The sequence below is a fragment of the Monodelphis domestica genome, chromosome 5, assembly GCF_027887165.1.
Source record: "Monodelphis domestica isolate mMonDom1 chromosome 5, mMonDom1.pri, whole genome shotgun sequence".
Taxonomy (NCBI): Eukaryota; Metazoa; Chordata; class Mammalia; order Didelphimorphia; family Didelphidae; genus Monodelphis; species Monodelphis domestica.
The window spans coordinates 269,547,934-269,566,322 of NC_077231.1; the positions used below are offsets into that span (position 1 = coordinate 269,547,934).

Genomic DNA, 18,389 nt, shown 5'->3' on the forward strand with positions numbered 1-18,389 from the left:
CATATACCTGTGAGTACTGTTTGAATGGTGGATGTGAGGCACTTTAGCCATATGCACATATTTAGTTCCCCAATGGATACAAAACATTGATCTCTAAAGTTCCTTCCCATGCTAGAATTCTAGGATCAATTTAACATTGACTGAGAGTTCCTTCCATTTCAGCTGTACTTCCAATTACCTTGAATTGAGGAATGGTGGGGATTCTGATGCACCAATACTCTCCAGATTTTGTGGAACATCTTTGCCCAGCAGTGTATTGTCCTCAGGTGATGCCATTTACTTACGGTTTCGAACTGATGACAGTCCCACCCATATTGGATTCAAGGCCAAGTATTCTATAGGTAACAACATTGTTTATGACTCAATATGAAAATAATCATTGTAAAATTAAGGCAATGAAATGGCATGATCTTATCTTAATGGACCTTGTCTTTGCCTTCTTGTCTTTGCTATATTGATAAGTACTATAAAAGTAGATTATCATTTATATAATTTTATACATTATCTTAATGTTCCATTTAAAAATGTCTCTTGGGTATTACACATCTTTTTGTTTTTGTAGAAACTAAAGTTCAATCCATTATTCTTGTTACTCTATTAGTTAATTTTATAAATCCCAGAAGTATAATTCTCAGAGGTTAGGATCAGCTAAGCCATATAGCAGTGTTTAGATTTGCCTTTAAAATTTGAGAATCATTCTTAGTTTTGAGTTCCATCTTAGCTCCTAAAAACCTTGAAAATCACGACTGTGTGCCAGTTTGGGGATTTTAAGGCAAACTTGTTAAAATCTCACTAAAACTCGAATTTGGCAGGTCTATCTTTGGTCCAGGCCAATGGAACAACCATGGGTGTTAAATATCTCACTGTGAGTAGAGCTCTGTTTTGGTCATTGTGAGACACCCAAAGATGAGTAAGATGGTTCATGGTGTCAAGGCTCAGCTGCCGGCGTAATTGAGGTGATTTAATTCATTCACAAACAATATGAGTATAAAATAGAGCACGTTATTCAGTGTGGAAAATGTTTACGAGGTGATACGAAGGTCCAAAGCAAGCAGGCTAATTTCTAATCAGAGGCACCAGGAAAGGCTTCATTATTCCTCAAAGAACAAGAGAGACTTTGTCACAAAAGAGATCACTCACACACATACACACACACTTTAAATTTCATTTCATTTCATTGTTTTGCAGCTTCCTGTGGAGGAATGGTCATGGGACAGAATGGTGTGATTGAAAGTCCACAATATTTTGAGCATCCCTATCCTGACTATCTGCTTTGTGAATGGTTTCTCCAGGGTCCATCAGGGCACTATCTCACTCTTCACTTTGATGTGCTGAATCTTCAAAACTCTTTCCATTGTGAAAAGGACTTTGTAGAGATCCGGGAGGGCGATGAATCTGGTCAGTAACATGTCTGCGTCAGTTTTCTGGGTCTGCTTTCACACACCAGCATCCTCCTTCCTTTATGTGGGCATCACGGAGCACATCCTCCCTGAGTAGCAAACAGCCCAGATGGAAAAGGGGTTCTCCTACCCAGAATCCCCCGAGGCTAGACTCTTCTGTCCCGCCTGGGGGAGGGGTGTTGTGAAGCTCAATTGATAAAAATTGATGTAAAGCATCCATTTTGCAAACCTTAAAAGTGCTCTATAAATCCTGGTGGTTATTGTTATCGTCGTTAGCTTCTAGGGAACAGACGTCCAGCCCTCAGTAAATCCTTCACTCCCAGAGCCTTCTACTGAACTCCTACTGAGCCCCAGCATTGTTTATAGAGCAGTTCAGGAGATTGCTAACATGTTTAACAATCGGCTCTCCCCTCCACCTATATATGTAATTTTATTCTGCATTATTAATATTTTCTTAAATTTAGACAATTAACAATAAAATCAAACTCTCTTTTATATTGGTTGATTTCTAATGTATAAATGCTCACATTGAGAATTTAACAACTGACTCTTGCAAGACTTTTCAAGTTGGCTCTGGCATGTCCACCCTGCCTTGGGGGTTCCTAGAAACATTAGTCCTTGCTGGTTTCTTTCTTGCTGTGAGTCATTTTAATGACCAAACTCACCTGACACTGTGTGTGTGTGTATACATGTGTGTAAATATATATATGTATATTTATGCATATATCAATATGTATTATTCTTTATTTAATATATAATCTATACATATATGTATGTTATCTATAAAATTATATATATATATATATATATATAAAAATTGATTATATATATTAACTGTATGTATGTATATATGTGTGAAACGTAGAATTTTATCACTGAAAAGAACCAGAGAAGTCATCTAATCCAGTTTCCCACCCCATACAGGAGTAAGGTCCCTGGCACAGTTTTTATTTAGCTTCTATCATAACCCTTCCAAGAATGGAGAATTCAGTGCCTTATCACTCATTTCATTATTGGAGAGTTTTGATTTTTAGAAAGTTCTTTCTTTATATTGAGACTAGAGGACTAGATCTAATCCAACTTCCAAATAAATAACCTTTCAAATATTTGAAGAAAGTGATTTTGCCCCCCAGGCTTTCTCTTTAAACCCAGTTTCCTTATATCACGCTTTCCCAACCCTATACTTTCCTGTGGCCTTGAACTAATTTTTTTTATGATCTTCTTAAATGGTGACACTCAGGATGGAACACAACATTCCAGACAGAGGCTCTTCGGGAGAAAGATCTATTCAAAATGGTCTTTGCCAAACAGGGCACTAGCTCTGGAATCAGAAATTTTACCTTCAGAACTTACTAGCCTTGTGGCCCCCAACAGGTTGTTTCACAGCTCTGTGCCTTAGTTTCCTTATTTGTAAACTTGGAAATTTAGATTCAAAGGCCTTTAAGATCTTTCCCAACTCTTGGGCTACCTTCTTATGAAGATATAATGATTGCCACCTCTCATACACTGGACACTGAGCTTTACTTCCTGCATAACAAGAATGCCTTAGTTTTGGGGAAAGGGCTATACTTTTAAATTTATTTTTGGCTATTATTTGTATATACAACCTGCCACTTATGCTTGTTCCTCTCTTCATGGCCAAGATTGTCAGCTCTTCAAAGGTAGACCCATTTCTTCATTTATAACCCTATTGGGTTCCTACTTGTTATAATACTGTGCACACAGAAGCTGTGACCAGAATCGACCTATTGGATTTAGTCTCTAATATTGGCTTCTTACTCCCATTTTATTTCCTCAGGAAATGTCCTGGGCAGGTACTGTGGAAATACCATTCCTCTGGCTATTGACACTTCTAATAATTTTGCTTTCGTCAAGTTTGTCACAAATGAATCAATCAGTGCCCCAGGATTCAGACTGGTCTTTGAAGCCAGCCCTGATGGTGAGTTGCATTGTATTCTCATTTTAAGGACACCTGGTCAATTTTTTTCAATAAGTAGATGTATGTTCTTCTTAGAGAATTAAGGCAAAAACAAATGAAATCAATAAACATTTATGAAAAGGGGGAAATTCAGGTAAAATAAGTAGCTTTCCTTAAATAAGCTAATAATTGCATAACTCTTTTTTCTTCTGTCTCTTAAAACCTATACTACAATTGTTACACTTTTTTAAAGGTTACAATGGTTTCAAATGTAGCAAATATTTTTAAACTGTTTTTAATCTGTGATAAGAAAGGTCAATATTATTGAATTATTATATGAATGACTGGAAATATATTCAGGTAATCATTGAATAATCATACAACATAAAAATATAAAATGATCCTAGACTATTGTTTCTTGTTATTCCTTTTTTCTAGAAGAGGTCATTTCAAACTAAGTAGGTTAATTTTTGTGCTTTGCAGAGTGTGGAGGGGATATATATGGACACACTGGGATATTCACTTCTCCCAGATACCCTAATGCAAATTCTCATAGTCGAGTATGTGAATGGAGGATCACTGTGCCAGAAGGAAGAAGGGTTACTCTGACTTTTAATGACTTGAGGCTGGGCAACCATCAATTGTGTGATAATGAATATGTGACAGTAAGTGCTTGGAGTGGTCAGGAATATGTTTTATTACAGCTGACACAGAATGATCAGAAAACTTTTTCTGAAATGTCATTTGCATTGTACACTTGAATCTCTATCAATTTCTTAGAATTTCACAAGGATGGAATATTGGGCTACAAAAGATGCCTCCTACATAAATTTTCACCAGTGGTTACCACCCTTGGAATTATATTAACAATGATGAATTTTAAGAACTAAAGAAGATTTTAAAAGTCTTATATGCACCAGGAAAAGAAAATGTAGTCACAGGGCAATAGACAGATGAACAGGGGTCTCAATCACAACATTAGCTTATTTTTGAAAACTCTATAGTGCCTTGCACCAGATCATTGTTCTATCTAGCTCAGTAGTCTGTATCTGACAGTAGCACTAATGGATATTTCATGGGAAAGCAAACTTGCTGCCTGTAATATCAGTCTTAAAAAGAATTGAAAGTACCCCAACATCCCCAGTTTCTTCTCTGTTTTGATCTCTCATTTGTAGATCTAGCCTTACTAAACCTTTTGGGGAGTTATTTTTAAAATGTTCTCATTTTCCCTCCTTTGAATGAACATGCTTCACAAATTACTACCCTATTTTATAAAATGCGGTTTCCTTTACTTTGAATTAAAATTTTATTTATACGCCAACATTCACCATGTTGTGGTTTTTTATTCTGTAAATTTCAATCATGTCTTTTTTCATATTCTCTTTGCCTCCCAGATTAAAAAGTCCTGATTAATTTTAATCTCTGTTACTATGGAATTCCCTTCATCAGCTTCATTCTGGTTACCCTTCTGTAGGCTCTTGTCCAGTCCTTTTGTCTCTAGTTAGCTGTGGGAGCCAGGGCTGCACAAGCTATCTCAGGGTTTAGCACACACTTAGGATAATATGCTCTGCTTTACTTCTAATGCCCTTCATGAAGTTGCTTAACATTATTGGCCCCAGCAGCAACACAGCTGTCCTAGCTGTGAAGAGCATCTCCGGTGATTACTAATACTCTTATTTGTTCAGTCTAATTTCATTTAGACACTATGGCTTTGGGCTGAGTGCTAACTGGTATGATTTCAGAAGGCTATATGAGATTTAACCTTTTTATCAACCAAAGTGATCCATAAGTAGGAAATTCAACTCTAATAAGCACATAGGCATACACACAAAGACTTTGTCCATTTAGAAATGATTAGAGATAAAAAGGATTGCATTTATACCCAAAAAAATGGCTGCATTTCCCACAGTGACATGATTAGACCTGGTCTTGAAGAAAATCACTTTAGTGGCTGGTTGATAATGGACTGGAGTGGGAAGAGACTTGAGGCAGTTAGACCCATCAACAAGATATTGCCATAATTTAAACATGAGGTGATGATGTCCTGCACTAAAATTATGGTAATGTCAGAGAAGATAGTCCGTGGACGGGTGATGCTATGAGAAAACCAAGGGACAGAGTGATGAGTTTGCAATAAGAACAAGGTTGTAAGTCAGAGGAAGTGATGAAATAATAAAAAAGTTATCAGGTTAAGGAATTTTGGAGTTAATAAATATGGAAATTTTGGAACTCTTATGGATGCTGGCAAAATCAAGGGTATAACCATTTGTGTGTTGCTAAGCTGGAGTTGGGCATATTGAGGAAATAGGAAATTTGGGTATTTAAGGGAGGATCAATCTGGATGTCAAAGTCCCCAGTATAAGAGCAAGAGTTGGGGTGGAAAGAAAAACAGTGCCAGGCATTGAACTCATTAGGAAGGAAGGAAAATGTATTGGAGGTTGGTAGATAATGGTTACCAACACCTTGATTGGGTGATAAATTTGTATCATATGACTCTCAAAGGAGGAGAGGATTCTGAGTAATATTGATAGAGGGAGAAGTGGCAATAGGCAAGAACAAGTATTCAGACTCCTCTATCACAACCAATGTATTGGGAGTATGAGTAGAAATGCAATTTATGCTGGAAAGGTTGTTCAAGGATACCATGTTATCAAAGGGAAGCCAGGTCTTAAAGGGACTCTGAAAGTGGAAGGAGTGAGAATGGAAAAATTATAATATGAAAACAAATTGTTAATTATGGAATATTCCAGAGATCAAAGTGGAAGAGATGGATGGGATTTTAGGGGGATGTTTATGCAGCAGAGTTGAAGAGGATTAGGAGGGAGCAGTTGGGGATAAGGAATAGGGTATGTACTTCAGTAGTCAGTTCAGAATCACAAGATGTAAAAAGTATGAAGGGGTGGGAGTATGCTACCCAATGAGGAATTCGTCCAGGCAAAGAATTGAGGCTAGACAGATGTTCTTTAAGGGATTACTTTTCAAGTCTTAAGGTTAGCTTGTGGCAAGTGGTGGTGATGTTTTGTCCTGTGAGACCTATGTAGGCAGGATGGCTGAGGAGAATCAAGTCAGCATGGAGGAGGGTCTGGGGACAACCTGTGGAGTACTTCTCTCTCTCTCTCTCTCTCTCTCTCTCTCTCTCTCTCTCTCTCTCTCTCTCTCTCTCTCTCTCTCTCTCTCTCAATATATATATATAAAATATATATATGTATATATATATACACTATAGTAAAAGTGGTATTCTGATTATTTGTGCATTCCCCTCAGTGCCTTGCACATTGCCTCAAAAGAGAAAGAGATGATTAAATATTTGTCAAATTGAATCAAATAAAATTAAAGCTATGGTTGCAAAGTCCACGGTGGCCATTCAGCTGCTTGGCATGCTAGTTAGAATGACATTATGGGACAATCCTAGTTTTACAGGAGCATATGACACGTGAGGCATCAGAGGGAATAGATTTATGGCTGTTGGCAAGAACCTGTCACAATGCCTGTTACACAGCAGGCATTCAATAAATGCATGCCTATGGATTAATTTAGGTGGGCAAGATATAGTGTATAGGCTCCCTCCCTCCCTTCCTTCTTCCCTCCCAGAGGATCTCCTTGGAGAAAATGTGAGTCTGGGTTTAAAAACAGTTATCTCCAGGATCTTTTTAGTACCACAGAGTGTGCTGACTGGATTTTTCCTCAATAGGTTTTCAACGGCATTAGGAGCAACTCACCCCAACTAGAGAAACTGTGTAGTCACGTGTTCACAAGGAATTCAATAGAATCTTCAGGGAATACAATGAGAGTTCTGTTTGTCACTGATGGATCCAGACCCTATGGTGGCTTCAGTGCCTCCTATACATCAAGTGAAGATGCAGGTAATGCAAGATTTAATGAGAAAAGATCATTTTAATCTGTTCTATTCAAACTATGCACATTTCTACTTAAAAGAGCAATAATGCAATATAATTTCTGTGTGTAATTTATACCAATGTCATGGGCATTTATTGATGTTAAGACAAGACTGAAAACATGAAATCACTGCAGTGTACCAATCATAGGAAAGTCCACTTGATTTTATTATTGTGAGTTTAGAAATTAAATAAAAACTTAAAAATTAGTGAAAAAGGTTACTGAATGATTCTATTTTCCCCAAGACCTGTTATATACTCTGGTCATTCTGTAGTTTTGAGGAGGTATTCTTATAATGAAGGAAAGAAGTTCACAAGAAGAAATGATTTAGTTAGGGAAGAGAATAGAGTCCTTTGTCAGCCTTTCTACTTCTAGATACACATTTCCAGGGAAGGTCAATGTACACTTCAGGCTTCAAAACAGGCTGGATGTGATCGTTGCCTGCAAGGTTTTTTCTCTTATAGTTCAGAGTAGTGTTATTGGATTGTTTTTCACATTTAAAAAACATTCACAATGATGAGATCAAAAGATGAGAATCTCCTGGGTAGTTCAACTTTTTACTCCTTGCGAATTCGAATATTTGGGTCAGAGAACTGCTGGCAAGCATCTCAGTGTGTCTGCTCAATAATTTACTCCCACACTTTGAAACACACCTCTGAGAGGAGTGCCAGATTAGGTCCAATTGAGAAAATTTTGCCTCATCTCTAAAGGCTTTTCTACCCCATAAAAGGAGATAAAGAGTTAGCATGCAGAAATACTAATAGAAGGGAGTTTTGAGTCCTCTGTTTTTTTTTTGTTTGTTTTGCCACATCCCACCTGTGTAAACTTATAAGCACCTTTCTCCACAGGTTGATGACAATCTAATCCTCTGACAAAGCATGGAGAGAAAGATAAATATTTGTATGTGTCTGTGTGTGCATGTGTGTGTTGTTATGTTTTTTGTGACCTGTGTCTAACTCTTTATTTTCTTTCTTTTGGGCACCATAGTGTGTGGTGGGCTACTTACAGCTCCCATTGGAGGCATCTTTACTTCTCCTGGTTATGATGGGGTTACAAACTATACAAAGAACCTGAACTGTGAGTGGACCATCAGCAATCCAAATGAGCATAACTCATCTATTTACATTTCCTTTGAGGAGTTCCATCTAGAGGACCACCAAGCCTGCCACTTTGATGCCTTGGAGTTCAGAATAGGTGAGTCCAGTCAGAGACAACTTTTCTAGGATCAGTCCACCTTTAATATTCTGACAAGAGGTGACAGTTATCAGTATTACAGAGGGCCAAGCATGCATAAAGAATGACAGTATGTATGTACAGGGTTGGAGAATAGATGTAACAAAATTGTATCTGCCCAACCAAAGCAAATGCATTTTATGTGATACAGTCTGAGAAAGATTAACATTAAAACAAAGGTCTTATTTTTGCTCAACTTATTTTGAAACATCGCAGTTCTTTCTTTCCCTTTTCTCTTTGTTCCCTCCCTCCTTCCCTTCCTTCCTCCCTCCTTTTCTTCTTTCCTCCCTCCTCTCCATCTTCCCTCCTCCCTCCTTCTCTCCCTTCCTTCCTTCCTTCCTTCCTTCCTTCCTTCCTTCCTTCCTTCCTTCCTTCCCCTTTCCTTCCTTCCTTCCTTCCTTCCTTCCTTCCTTCCTTCCTTCCTTCCTTCCTTCCTTCCTTCCTTCCTTCCTTCCTTCCTTCCTTCCTTCCTTCCTTCCTTCCTTCTTTCCTTCCTTCCTTCCTTCCTTCTTTCCTTCCTCCCTGTCCCACCCCCTCTCTTTCTTTTTTCCTCCTTTCTTTCTCTTATAAAGAAAATCTGAAATTCAAATCAAGTCATGCTTACCTCAGTCTGTTTGAGACTGTTATTTGAAAAGTAGGTTAATGTAAAAGGAGAATTGGCCTTCTGTCCTAAAAACCTTGCTGAATTGATCTCAGTACTGCTCAACTTTTTTGTTTTCATGTTAAAAAGAGGGAATTTGGAAGCAAGAAAATCCTTTGCAAGCCCTTTCTAGAAGAGATAGTTCAACTTGTTCTGTTTTGTGAGACAGTATGATACAGTGGTTAGAGGGCTAGAATTGGAGTTAGAGACCTCTGTTTGAATACTCTCTCAGATGTGAATTACCTATATACCCCGTACTCTTCACAACCTTTAAGGACCTCAGTTTTCACATATGTATAATGGGGGGTAATTGAAGCACCTACCCAGCAGGGTTATTATTAGGCTTAAAGATGATAATATACTTAAAGACCCCTGTAAATCATAAAAATCTATACAAATAGAAGTTATTGTTATCATTGTCATCACTTTTATTCATTTTAGTGCCAGGTCAAATTAGGAAAGTTCAGCTATGTCCCTATTAGTATGGAAAATGAATCCTGTAAAGGTGTAACATGTGCTTGAATTAATACTATTTGAAGTTATAATTATGTAGAGTATGATAATTACTCCTAGCCCAATGGAAATAAGTGGTATGAATTTGATTAATGTGTTCACATCATGGAATTTATTATTTGCATTGATTGGAACCTAGCTGTATTCTGATAATTTATGGAAAGGCTTGGCTATTTTTTTGTCCCAAATGATCTTAAAAAACCAGAGCCATCTGTTTGCTGGAGTTTCCCACCCCTAAAATAAGATTGCATAATATGGGCTTCCCAGGCTTGGCTTTCCACCTACTTCTTTTCAGCACTTAAATTAGACTGTTAAGGGAATTGGATAATGTTAGGGGATTTTGTCAGTAGACATTATTATTTATAATTCTTAAATATTTTTATTTAATGATTAGATATGAATATGGATATGATATGAATATGAAGAAGCACTGGTCTTCAATCTGCTTGGCATCATATCTATTAGGGTAGATTTATAGCTAGAGTTCATATTGGAAAGCAATATTTATCTGTTTATCTGTTATACTCACAGAAAACACATTTTTAGTATTGAGCAACCTTCCATAGAGGTCAGTCAGTCCTTTAGATGAGGAAGACCATTTGGATCTAGGATGGTAAATTTTCTTGGCAAGATCTGTTAACAAAGATCATTGAAGAACTAATTTAGGGAAAAAGAGAAAAAAAATAGCCCCTTTTCTATTAAGTTATCAACTGCATGCTAGAGTTTCACTTACTTAGCTCTCTGTTTCCTATTTAAAAAAGAGAAACAAGAATTTAAGATAAATTATACTTACAATACTGCAAAATAAAAGTTAAGAAGATTTTAATTCATCAAAGTGTTCATTGAAAGCTAATCATGAGATTTCTGAATTTAAAGATTTGTCCTTGACCCTTACCAAAACCCAATTACAGCAAATAAAAAAACTTTAGTGGTTAATGCTATAAAAGAAGCAGAATGGTCAATTTGATATAAGACTGGGGTGTTGAATGTGCAGCCTGCTATAGGTAGCAACACTCAGAGCACTACAAAACCAGACTAAAATGTATCTGGGAAATACTTGACAAAATTAAAAAATAGAATAGAACATAGATAATTTTACTGTGTAGTTTTCTAAATCAATATACAGTTTGCAGAGATCCTTATGTAGAGTTTCTTTCTATTTAAGTTCAATCCCAGTGACCTAGTAGATAAAACAATGAGTAATAAAAACAAGTCAAGAACCCTCAGTTCAGATCCTTTTTTACAGATGAGGAAACTGAGGCTCAGAGCAGAAATATTTATACTACCTAAGTTGGGGTTGTTGAGAGATGTCTTTTATAAACCTTAAAGGACTATGCAAGTGTGTGTTTTTGTTAAAAGCTCATATGTTTGGGCAACGTAAAATGTTAATGCTCGATGACCTGGAGGAACTGAACCTTCGTAAAGGACTAGATAAGACTGAAGTATTTCAGGCAGAAAATGTGTCAGCTCTTTTTAGGTGTTCAGAGCTTAAATTCGAGCCCCAAGCAGTGGTCAATGAGACCAAAAAGTAAGACAAATTCCGAGAACAAGTAAGCAAGCAATAACCAAATACGGATCAACCAATACAACAGGCTCAGTTCCTCCAACCTAGTAGTCGTCAGTTAAACTTTGATGTTCATTTATAAATTCAATGAAATTGGTTTGACAGAATAATTGGAGAAAAGATGAGTGTTTGTTCAAGGGGTGCCCTATAAATGCTGATTAGAATACATGTAAATAACAATATATATCTATATATACATATATATATAATTTCCCTTCTAAAGGATGAAGTTTAGCTTGAATAGAAAAGATTTAATTCACTGAGTCTATCCAAGAGATGTTTTTAATTTTAAAGTCTGTCCTTGGTTCTCCATTTTGTCACTGTGGTCAGGAAATGAAGAGCTGATTTGACAGTGGAAGCAGCCAGACCTAGAATGACCAGAACACAGACTAATCAGCCCACTGAGAGCAATGAAGGAGAAAGGAAATAAAGACAGTTCTCAGATATAAGCAATAAAAGGAAGTCCAGCCAATAGGTGACAGGAGTTGTATCTCAGCAGATGGGCAGGTAGTGGGCTGGGGAGAGACTTTAGTAGTCAATTATAGGAAGGGTCTAGGCAGGCAGATGGTTTGTATCAGAGAGGACTGACAGTGGACAAGTAAATTCATACAGAGAGACAGACGGGCAACCAAGGCAAAGACATAAAGAACGAAACAAGAATACAATTACTAGAAATGGAATAAACAGCAGGGGCTTAGTAGTCCACCCCCAACATACACACACACTCCCAGAAATTAGACATGGAGCATAAGGTCAGAGCAGGACCAGTCCCATGGCTGATCTCATCATGAATTATACGTGTCAGAATCCTTATCCATCCTTGCCTTAGAGGACCCGGATTCATCCCAGAACCCAAGGTGGACTAACCCAGTCCCAGTGATGGCTGGGACCCAAGCTGCACTTATCAAAACGCTACTAGGCACTATCATAGGAGGAACTGACAAAGTCTGAATGCAGTTTAAAGCCCACCATTCTTCCCACCACTTTATTTCCTCCATGAATTCTTCTCTGTTGTCAGTGATAGGTGTCTTCCTTCACAATATGGCAAACATGGAAATATGTATTGTGTGATCCCACATGTGTGCTCTATATCATGTTACCTGCCAACTTGGGGATGGGACGGGAGAGAACATGGATCTCCAAATGTCACAAAATGATCATTAAAATTGTATTAAAATGTAAAAAAGGAAAAAAGCTATTAAAACAAAGAACTTACTAATTGTGATCCTGAACAAGTCACTTAATCTTTCTCATTTTCAGTTTCCTCATCTGTAAAATGGGAAGAGTATGAGTACTTACTTTCCAGAATTTTTGTTTGTATAAAATGTTATATTTGTAAAGAATTTTGCAAACCTTAAGGTACTATATAAATGCTATCATCATCATCATCATCATCATCATTATTATCTTCTACTCATTTTTATCATCTAAATAAGTTTAATAGATTTCACAAGAAGAGCCAAAATAGTGTCATGTGCTATGTTTGTTGTTTTTCTTTAGGAAATGCTGATGGGCCTCTAATAAGGAAAATATGTGGACAATCAGTACCCACAGTGCCCTTTGCCATACCTTTTTCTCAGATCTGGGCACACTTTGTAACCAACGAACTTGTGGAAAACAAAGGCTTCAGTGCTCATTACTCCTTCACAGGTAGGACTTCTAACTCTATCAAATGACAAGAAATACAGGACTAGAAAATTGTCAAACAGCAAGCATTTTTGAGCATCTACTATATGTCTAGAACTCTTTTGGTATTTATAGAGCATATTTAAAAATATAGGGCATAATCACTGCCCTCAAAGTGTATAACACAGTTGGGAAGTCAAGACCATGAAAGAATGAAAAAGCAATAAGGGACAGTATTTGCTCATGTAATAAGAGAAATGGTTTAGATTGATGCATAGTAAGATTTCAAAGAGAGGAGAGATCATTAGGACTGTCTTCATGGAGGAAATGGGACTTGAGCTGAGCCTTGAAGGGTAATGAGGATTTTAACAGGCAAAGGGAAGAGGAGGAATGACACTCAAGGATGAGTTAGAGGCTTGATCAAAGGTGGGGCAAGGCACAGAGCAAGGATAGTAAAGAAAGTAGATTGATTAGAGGGGGAAATTTGTGTTGGATTGTGAGAGACATGGTGGGATGGAGCCAAGCTATGGATAGCCTTGAAAGAGAGATAGATAAAAGACTCTAGATTTGATTATTGAGTTAATAGAGAACCATTGTGTGTTATGATGAAACTGTTATTTTGGAAAAAATATAGGAGTCAGAGTTCAACTATGCAGATGTTACAGGATCCAGCTATGTGATTAGGAGAGTTTGGACTCAAATATTGTCATAGAAATAAAAAAAGAAGAAAAAATGCCAGTAGAAGTCAGTGGATAGGGGAGAAGGAAGAGGATAAATGAAAGATAACTAGATTTCTAGCTTTAAAGAGAAAGGCAATAATGATGGTATGGGGATTCAGTAAAAATGTTTTGCCTGGAGAAGAGAGGTCTTGGGATGGGGTCAGGAATAATATTGTTTTATTCCAACATTTCAAAAAGCGATCATGTGGAAGATTTGTTTGGTTTGGCCCAGAGGGCTAAGTAAGGAGCAAGGTAGCCTGCTAATAAATAGACCAATCCAAGATGAAATGGATTCCTTTAGGGGGTAGGGGTTTTTCCCTCATTAGTGATCATCAAGCAAAGCTTGGATGACCGCTTGTCAGCAAGATTCTAAGTGGGATTTCTAATCAAGGATAGGCTGGACTAAATGATTCCAGAGTTATCTTGCCATACACTTCTGTGATGATGAAAATATTTTTAAGTTTTTAATAAATTGAATTTGATCAGTTATAAATTTATGCCTTGTAGGCTGTGAGAATTACAGGACTGAAAAATAGGTAAGTGACCCAGACTGTAAAGACAAATTAGAGAGTTAGTTATCTTAGTACAGATGTTAGTGGGAGGCATAAGAGGAATTAGTGTCCAGGGAAAAGAGCCCTACAGAGTTCTAACAGTTGGGTTGCCCTTTTTTTTTTGTCAGATGAATAAAAACAATTTAGGATCTAACAGACATGCTGCTTAAGACCAACCACTAAGTATCAGGCTTTTTAAACGGTATATGAAATGTAATCTGTTTCAAAAGGATATGAAATACATAATTTACCATGGCAGAATTCAAAGGTGATGGCCTATGTATGAAAAGGTCCATGTGATGGCATCTATGAGTGATGCTGAAGATCCAACAATGGCTAAAACTTGGGATAACAGAACTGTTTTTCAAAACTTGTATTCATTAGGCAGCTTATTTGAGGAAAGTGAATGTTCTGACCTACTGTCCTTTCTTACTGTTTATTTCACAAAATGTTTTTAGTGCCCAGTTATGCTGCCTTCCCTTTTCTACAGAATTTCATTCTTGCCCCGCCTTTGCCTTCTTTCTCTCTCTTTTCTCTTCATTTTTCTCTTTCTCTTCCTTCCTTCCTTCCTTCCTTCTTTTCTTCCTTCCTTCCTTTCTTCCTTCCTTTCTTCCCTTCCTTTCTTCCTTCCTTCCTTCCTTCCTTCCTTTCTTTCTTTCTTTCTTTCTTTCTTTCTTTCTTTCTTTCTTTCTTTCTTTCTTTCTTTCTTTCTTTCTTTCTTTCTTTCTTCCTTCCTTTCTTTCTTTCTTTCTTTCTTTCTTTCTTTCTTTCTTTCTTTCTTTCTTTCTTTCTTTCTTTCTTTCTTTCTTTCTTTCTTTCTTTCTTTCTTTCTTTCTTTCTTTCTTTCTTTCTTTCTTTCTTTCTTTCTTTCTTTCTTTCTTTCTTTCTTTCTTTCTTTCCTTCCTTCCTTCCTTCCTTCTCATTCTTTCCTCCTTTCCTTTATTTCTCATTCTTTCCTCTCAGTCTTTCTCTCTTCCCCTTCCATAATCTATCACAAATGCCATGAATATTTTCACCCTGCCTGCATCCAACTGTTTTTATTTCGGTGTGGTTTTTAAACTTAATACGTAACTACTTCTGTGGTGGTGTTTTGGGGCCACTCTGTTTTTTCGACCTTATTCAGAGGACTGTGAACTTTGTTTTCAGACTGTGGTGGCATACGGATAGGTGAAGGTGGAGTGATCACTAGCCCAAACTATCCAGCCACATATGGAAGTTTGAACCATTGTTCTTGGTTATTGGAAGCTCCACAAGGTCACACTATCACTGTGAGTTCTAATTTATATTCTGTAAGAACTGGTAACAGTTGGGGAAGGGCTGAGAGTTGGAGATAGAATAGAGAATACTAATACCTGCACTGAGAGTGGGAGTGAAATTATTTTAAGATCAAATCATGGAATGATAGATAGAAACCAGAAAACCTATCAGCACTGGTATAGTTCTTAATTTTCCAGAAAATGTGCTGGACTGAAAAAAGAAGATTTGGGTTCAAATCCCAACACTGCTACTTACTAGGTGTGTAACCTTTGGCAATTCCATTGATAGCCTTGAGCCTCAGTTTCCTCATCTGTAAATAAAGGGGTTCAACTAGAAGACCTCTGAGTTCCCTTCCTTAGGAAACACCTTGTTGCAGCAAAACTCCTAAAGAGTTATGTTCTACCAAGTCTTTTTTTTTTTAAGTCAGTACTTCTTTAATCCTGTGATTCTATACTCAAAGTTCAATCTTGTTTAAGTGACCTTAGTTAAAACCTTGATAGCTTAGGATCACAGATTTAGAACTGGAGGAGACCATAGCAGTTATCCAGTCCAATCCCCCATTTCATAGGTGGTTTTATAAAAGACCATTTTAGAGAGAATCCCAATGAAATAAAGACCACTGTCCAAAATCATACACTAAGTGGCAAAGCCAATTTAAATCCAAGTTTTTTAAGACCAAATCCATGAGTTTCCATCATACTGCCTCAGGAACTTGCCTGTGGCAACTTCTAAAAATTTTGACATTACCATTCTAACTCACTCCTTCAGAGAGGGGCAAGGGAATGGAACAAGATCACCTTTGCCATGTCTGCTTCTGCCTCTGCCTGTTGACATTCTTGCTCCTGAAGAATACACAGTAAAGTAGCCTTTAAGCAAGAGGAAAACAGTGTGGGGGGTGGGAAGGGAAAGAGAGAGAAGAAAAAAAGCATAGAAGAGAACAAAGCCTAAAAAAAAAGAAAAAAAGGAAAGGGAGGAGGTCAAGGTTGGGGTAGGGAAATTAATTTGTAATTCAGATTGCCTCATTCTGACTTATTTCTTTTAGCTTTCTTTTACATTCTTTGATATTGAAAGCCATTCCCAGTGTAAGTGGGACTCTGTCACTGTCTTAAATGGAGGTTCTCCAGGATCTCCTGTTGTGGGGCATTATTGTGGAGCAAGAATCCCCAGGCCCATTCAGTCTGGTTCAAATCAACTAATGGTCATCTTTAATTCAGACCGTTCTGTACAGCAAGGGGGTTTTTATGCCACGTGGACCACACAGACTTTGGGTAAGTGGAATGTTATTCTCTTATGTCATCTCTCTATCATAACTATCAACATTTTCCTCTTCCCAAATCCTTGAAATTATCCAATAGTTCAGAAACTGATATAATTCTAATCAGTGGAAATGCATTAAAGAAGATGCTTTACCATCTGTTTTGTAGCTGCCTTTCCATCTGTCTTGCAGCTGAAAGAAACATCTACATGTTTCCTCTCATTAGAAAGTGAGCTTCATAAAAGTAGGAATTTGATTCTTTTTCTACTTGACTACTTAGAACTTAGCCCAATATTCTATATACACAAAGGGCTTAAAATGCTTTTTAAAATTAATTTTTTTTGCATTAGATATAGCACTATTTAGTCATCCAAGTAGCCATGTGACCTCAGAATCTGGCAGAAAGATCATGCCTTTGCTGCAGCCAATTTCACCAGAAATTTTGTTTCAGTGCATTAGCTCTTGCTGTATATAAACTGTTATGGTAAGAAAAATGATTGGAGAAAGGAAAGCTTTAAATATGTGCTTTTCTTTGCTTGGGACCTCATTCCAGCAATGCTGATCATGCTTGCTTGGTGTACTAGTGGATGGAGTCATGAGTTACTGTGGACCATGAGAACCATCTTTCTACTGAGGAGCCTCTCCAGACTAAGCTAGGCTGGCCCTTTGATGATAGGCACACCCAATTCATGGCCAAGTCCATGTTCAAGGTTTTAGTGGCTTGATAGGGCAAGCAAAAGCTTTCACTCTATTGGCAAAGCTTTCAAGAAGCCCGGGTTTCCCTCTCCACATATTATCTATATTAATTTCTTTTCCTTTTCATCACAGAAATGATATCATGCCATTGGGTCTTTGGTTAAAGAGCTTTGTTGTGGCATTTTTCCAGGCTGTGGTGGGATACTTCATTTTGACAATGGTACAATCAAGTCTCCTTACTGGCCTCAACATTTTCCTGAGAACAGCAGATGTACCTGGGCAGTCATTACACATGAAAGCAGACACCTGGAGATTAGCTTTGACAATAACTTCCTGATTCCTAGCAGTGATGGACAGTGTCAAGACAGCTACATAAAGGTCAGTGACATTTGTTTAATTGAAGCAAAATCATCTTCTTGAATATAAATCTTTAGCATAGAAAATACTCCCTGCTCTTGGGAGTCAGAAAACAACAATTTTGATGATTTCATATACTGAAAAACCAGAAAATTATAATTTTCATAGTTATAACTGGGACCTCAGGAAGAAACCTAAGCAATGTTTGGATGGAGTGGTGATGTGATTCCACCTACTAAGCATGAGCATCCCCCGAGGTTCTGTCTTGGCTCCTATTTTCTTTTCTCTTTACACTGTTTCACTTGGTGATAGCTTTTCCCACCAATTCAACTATCATTTCTTTGCAGAAAATTTCCAGATTTATACATTAACCCTAATCTCTCTTCTGAGTTCTAAACCTGCTTTACCAGTGGCTTTCTGATCATTTAGAATGAGATGAAGGAATGAATGAACAAGTGAATGAATGAATGAAAAAAAATTAAGTATTTTCTCTGTTTTACAAACTAAGGATACAAATAGTAAAACAAGGCAGTCCTTGCTCTTGAGGAGCCCACATTTTAATGACAAGGACAACACACATGGAAGGCTTTTTAGCTACAAGTCAGATGGAAAAGTCCCAGGATCTTTAGGGTTCAGCCAAGTAGATGATAATGCGTTTTTTAAATGTCATTTCCACTGATAAAATCATATAAATGTTGATCCATTCTTATAGTGCCAAGGGCTTTTTCTGAGTCTTCAGTAGCTGCAGCTAGAGCATCTACAG

The 18,389-nt window shown here is 37.4% G+C and overlaps 1 protein-coding gene across 1 annotated transcript in view; it reads left to right on the forward strand.

Moving 5' to 3' along the window:
• The window catches only part of CUBN (cubilin), a 299,720-nt gene that overhangs the window by 211,955 nt on the left and 69,376 nt on the right, over window positions 1-18,389 (forward strand). The window contains exons 45-54 of the mRNA XM_001377343.4: window positions 163-341; window positions 1,189-1,398; window positions 3,199-3,339; window positions 3,802-3,983; window positions 7,010-7,181; window positions 8,203-8,409; window positions 12,666-12,815; window positions 15,208-15,329; window positions 16,361-16,586; window positions 17,460-17,647. Coding sequence (XP_001377380.2) covers window positions 163-341; window positions 1,189-1,398; window positions 3,199-3,339; window positions 3,802-3,983; window positions 7,010-7,181; window positions 8,203-8,409; window positions 12,666-12,815; window positions 15,208-15,329; window positions 16,361-16,586; window positions 17,460-17,647 — 1,777 coding nt within the window. The remainder of the gene's footprint in view (window positions 1-162; window positions 342-1,188; window positions 1,399-3,198; window positions 3,340-3,801; window positions 3,984-7,009; window positions 7,182-8,202; window positions 8,410-12,665; window positions 12,816-15,207; window positions 15,330-16,360; window positions 16,587-17,459; window positions 17,648-18,389) is intronic.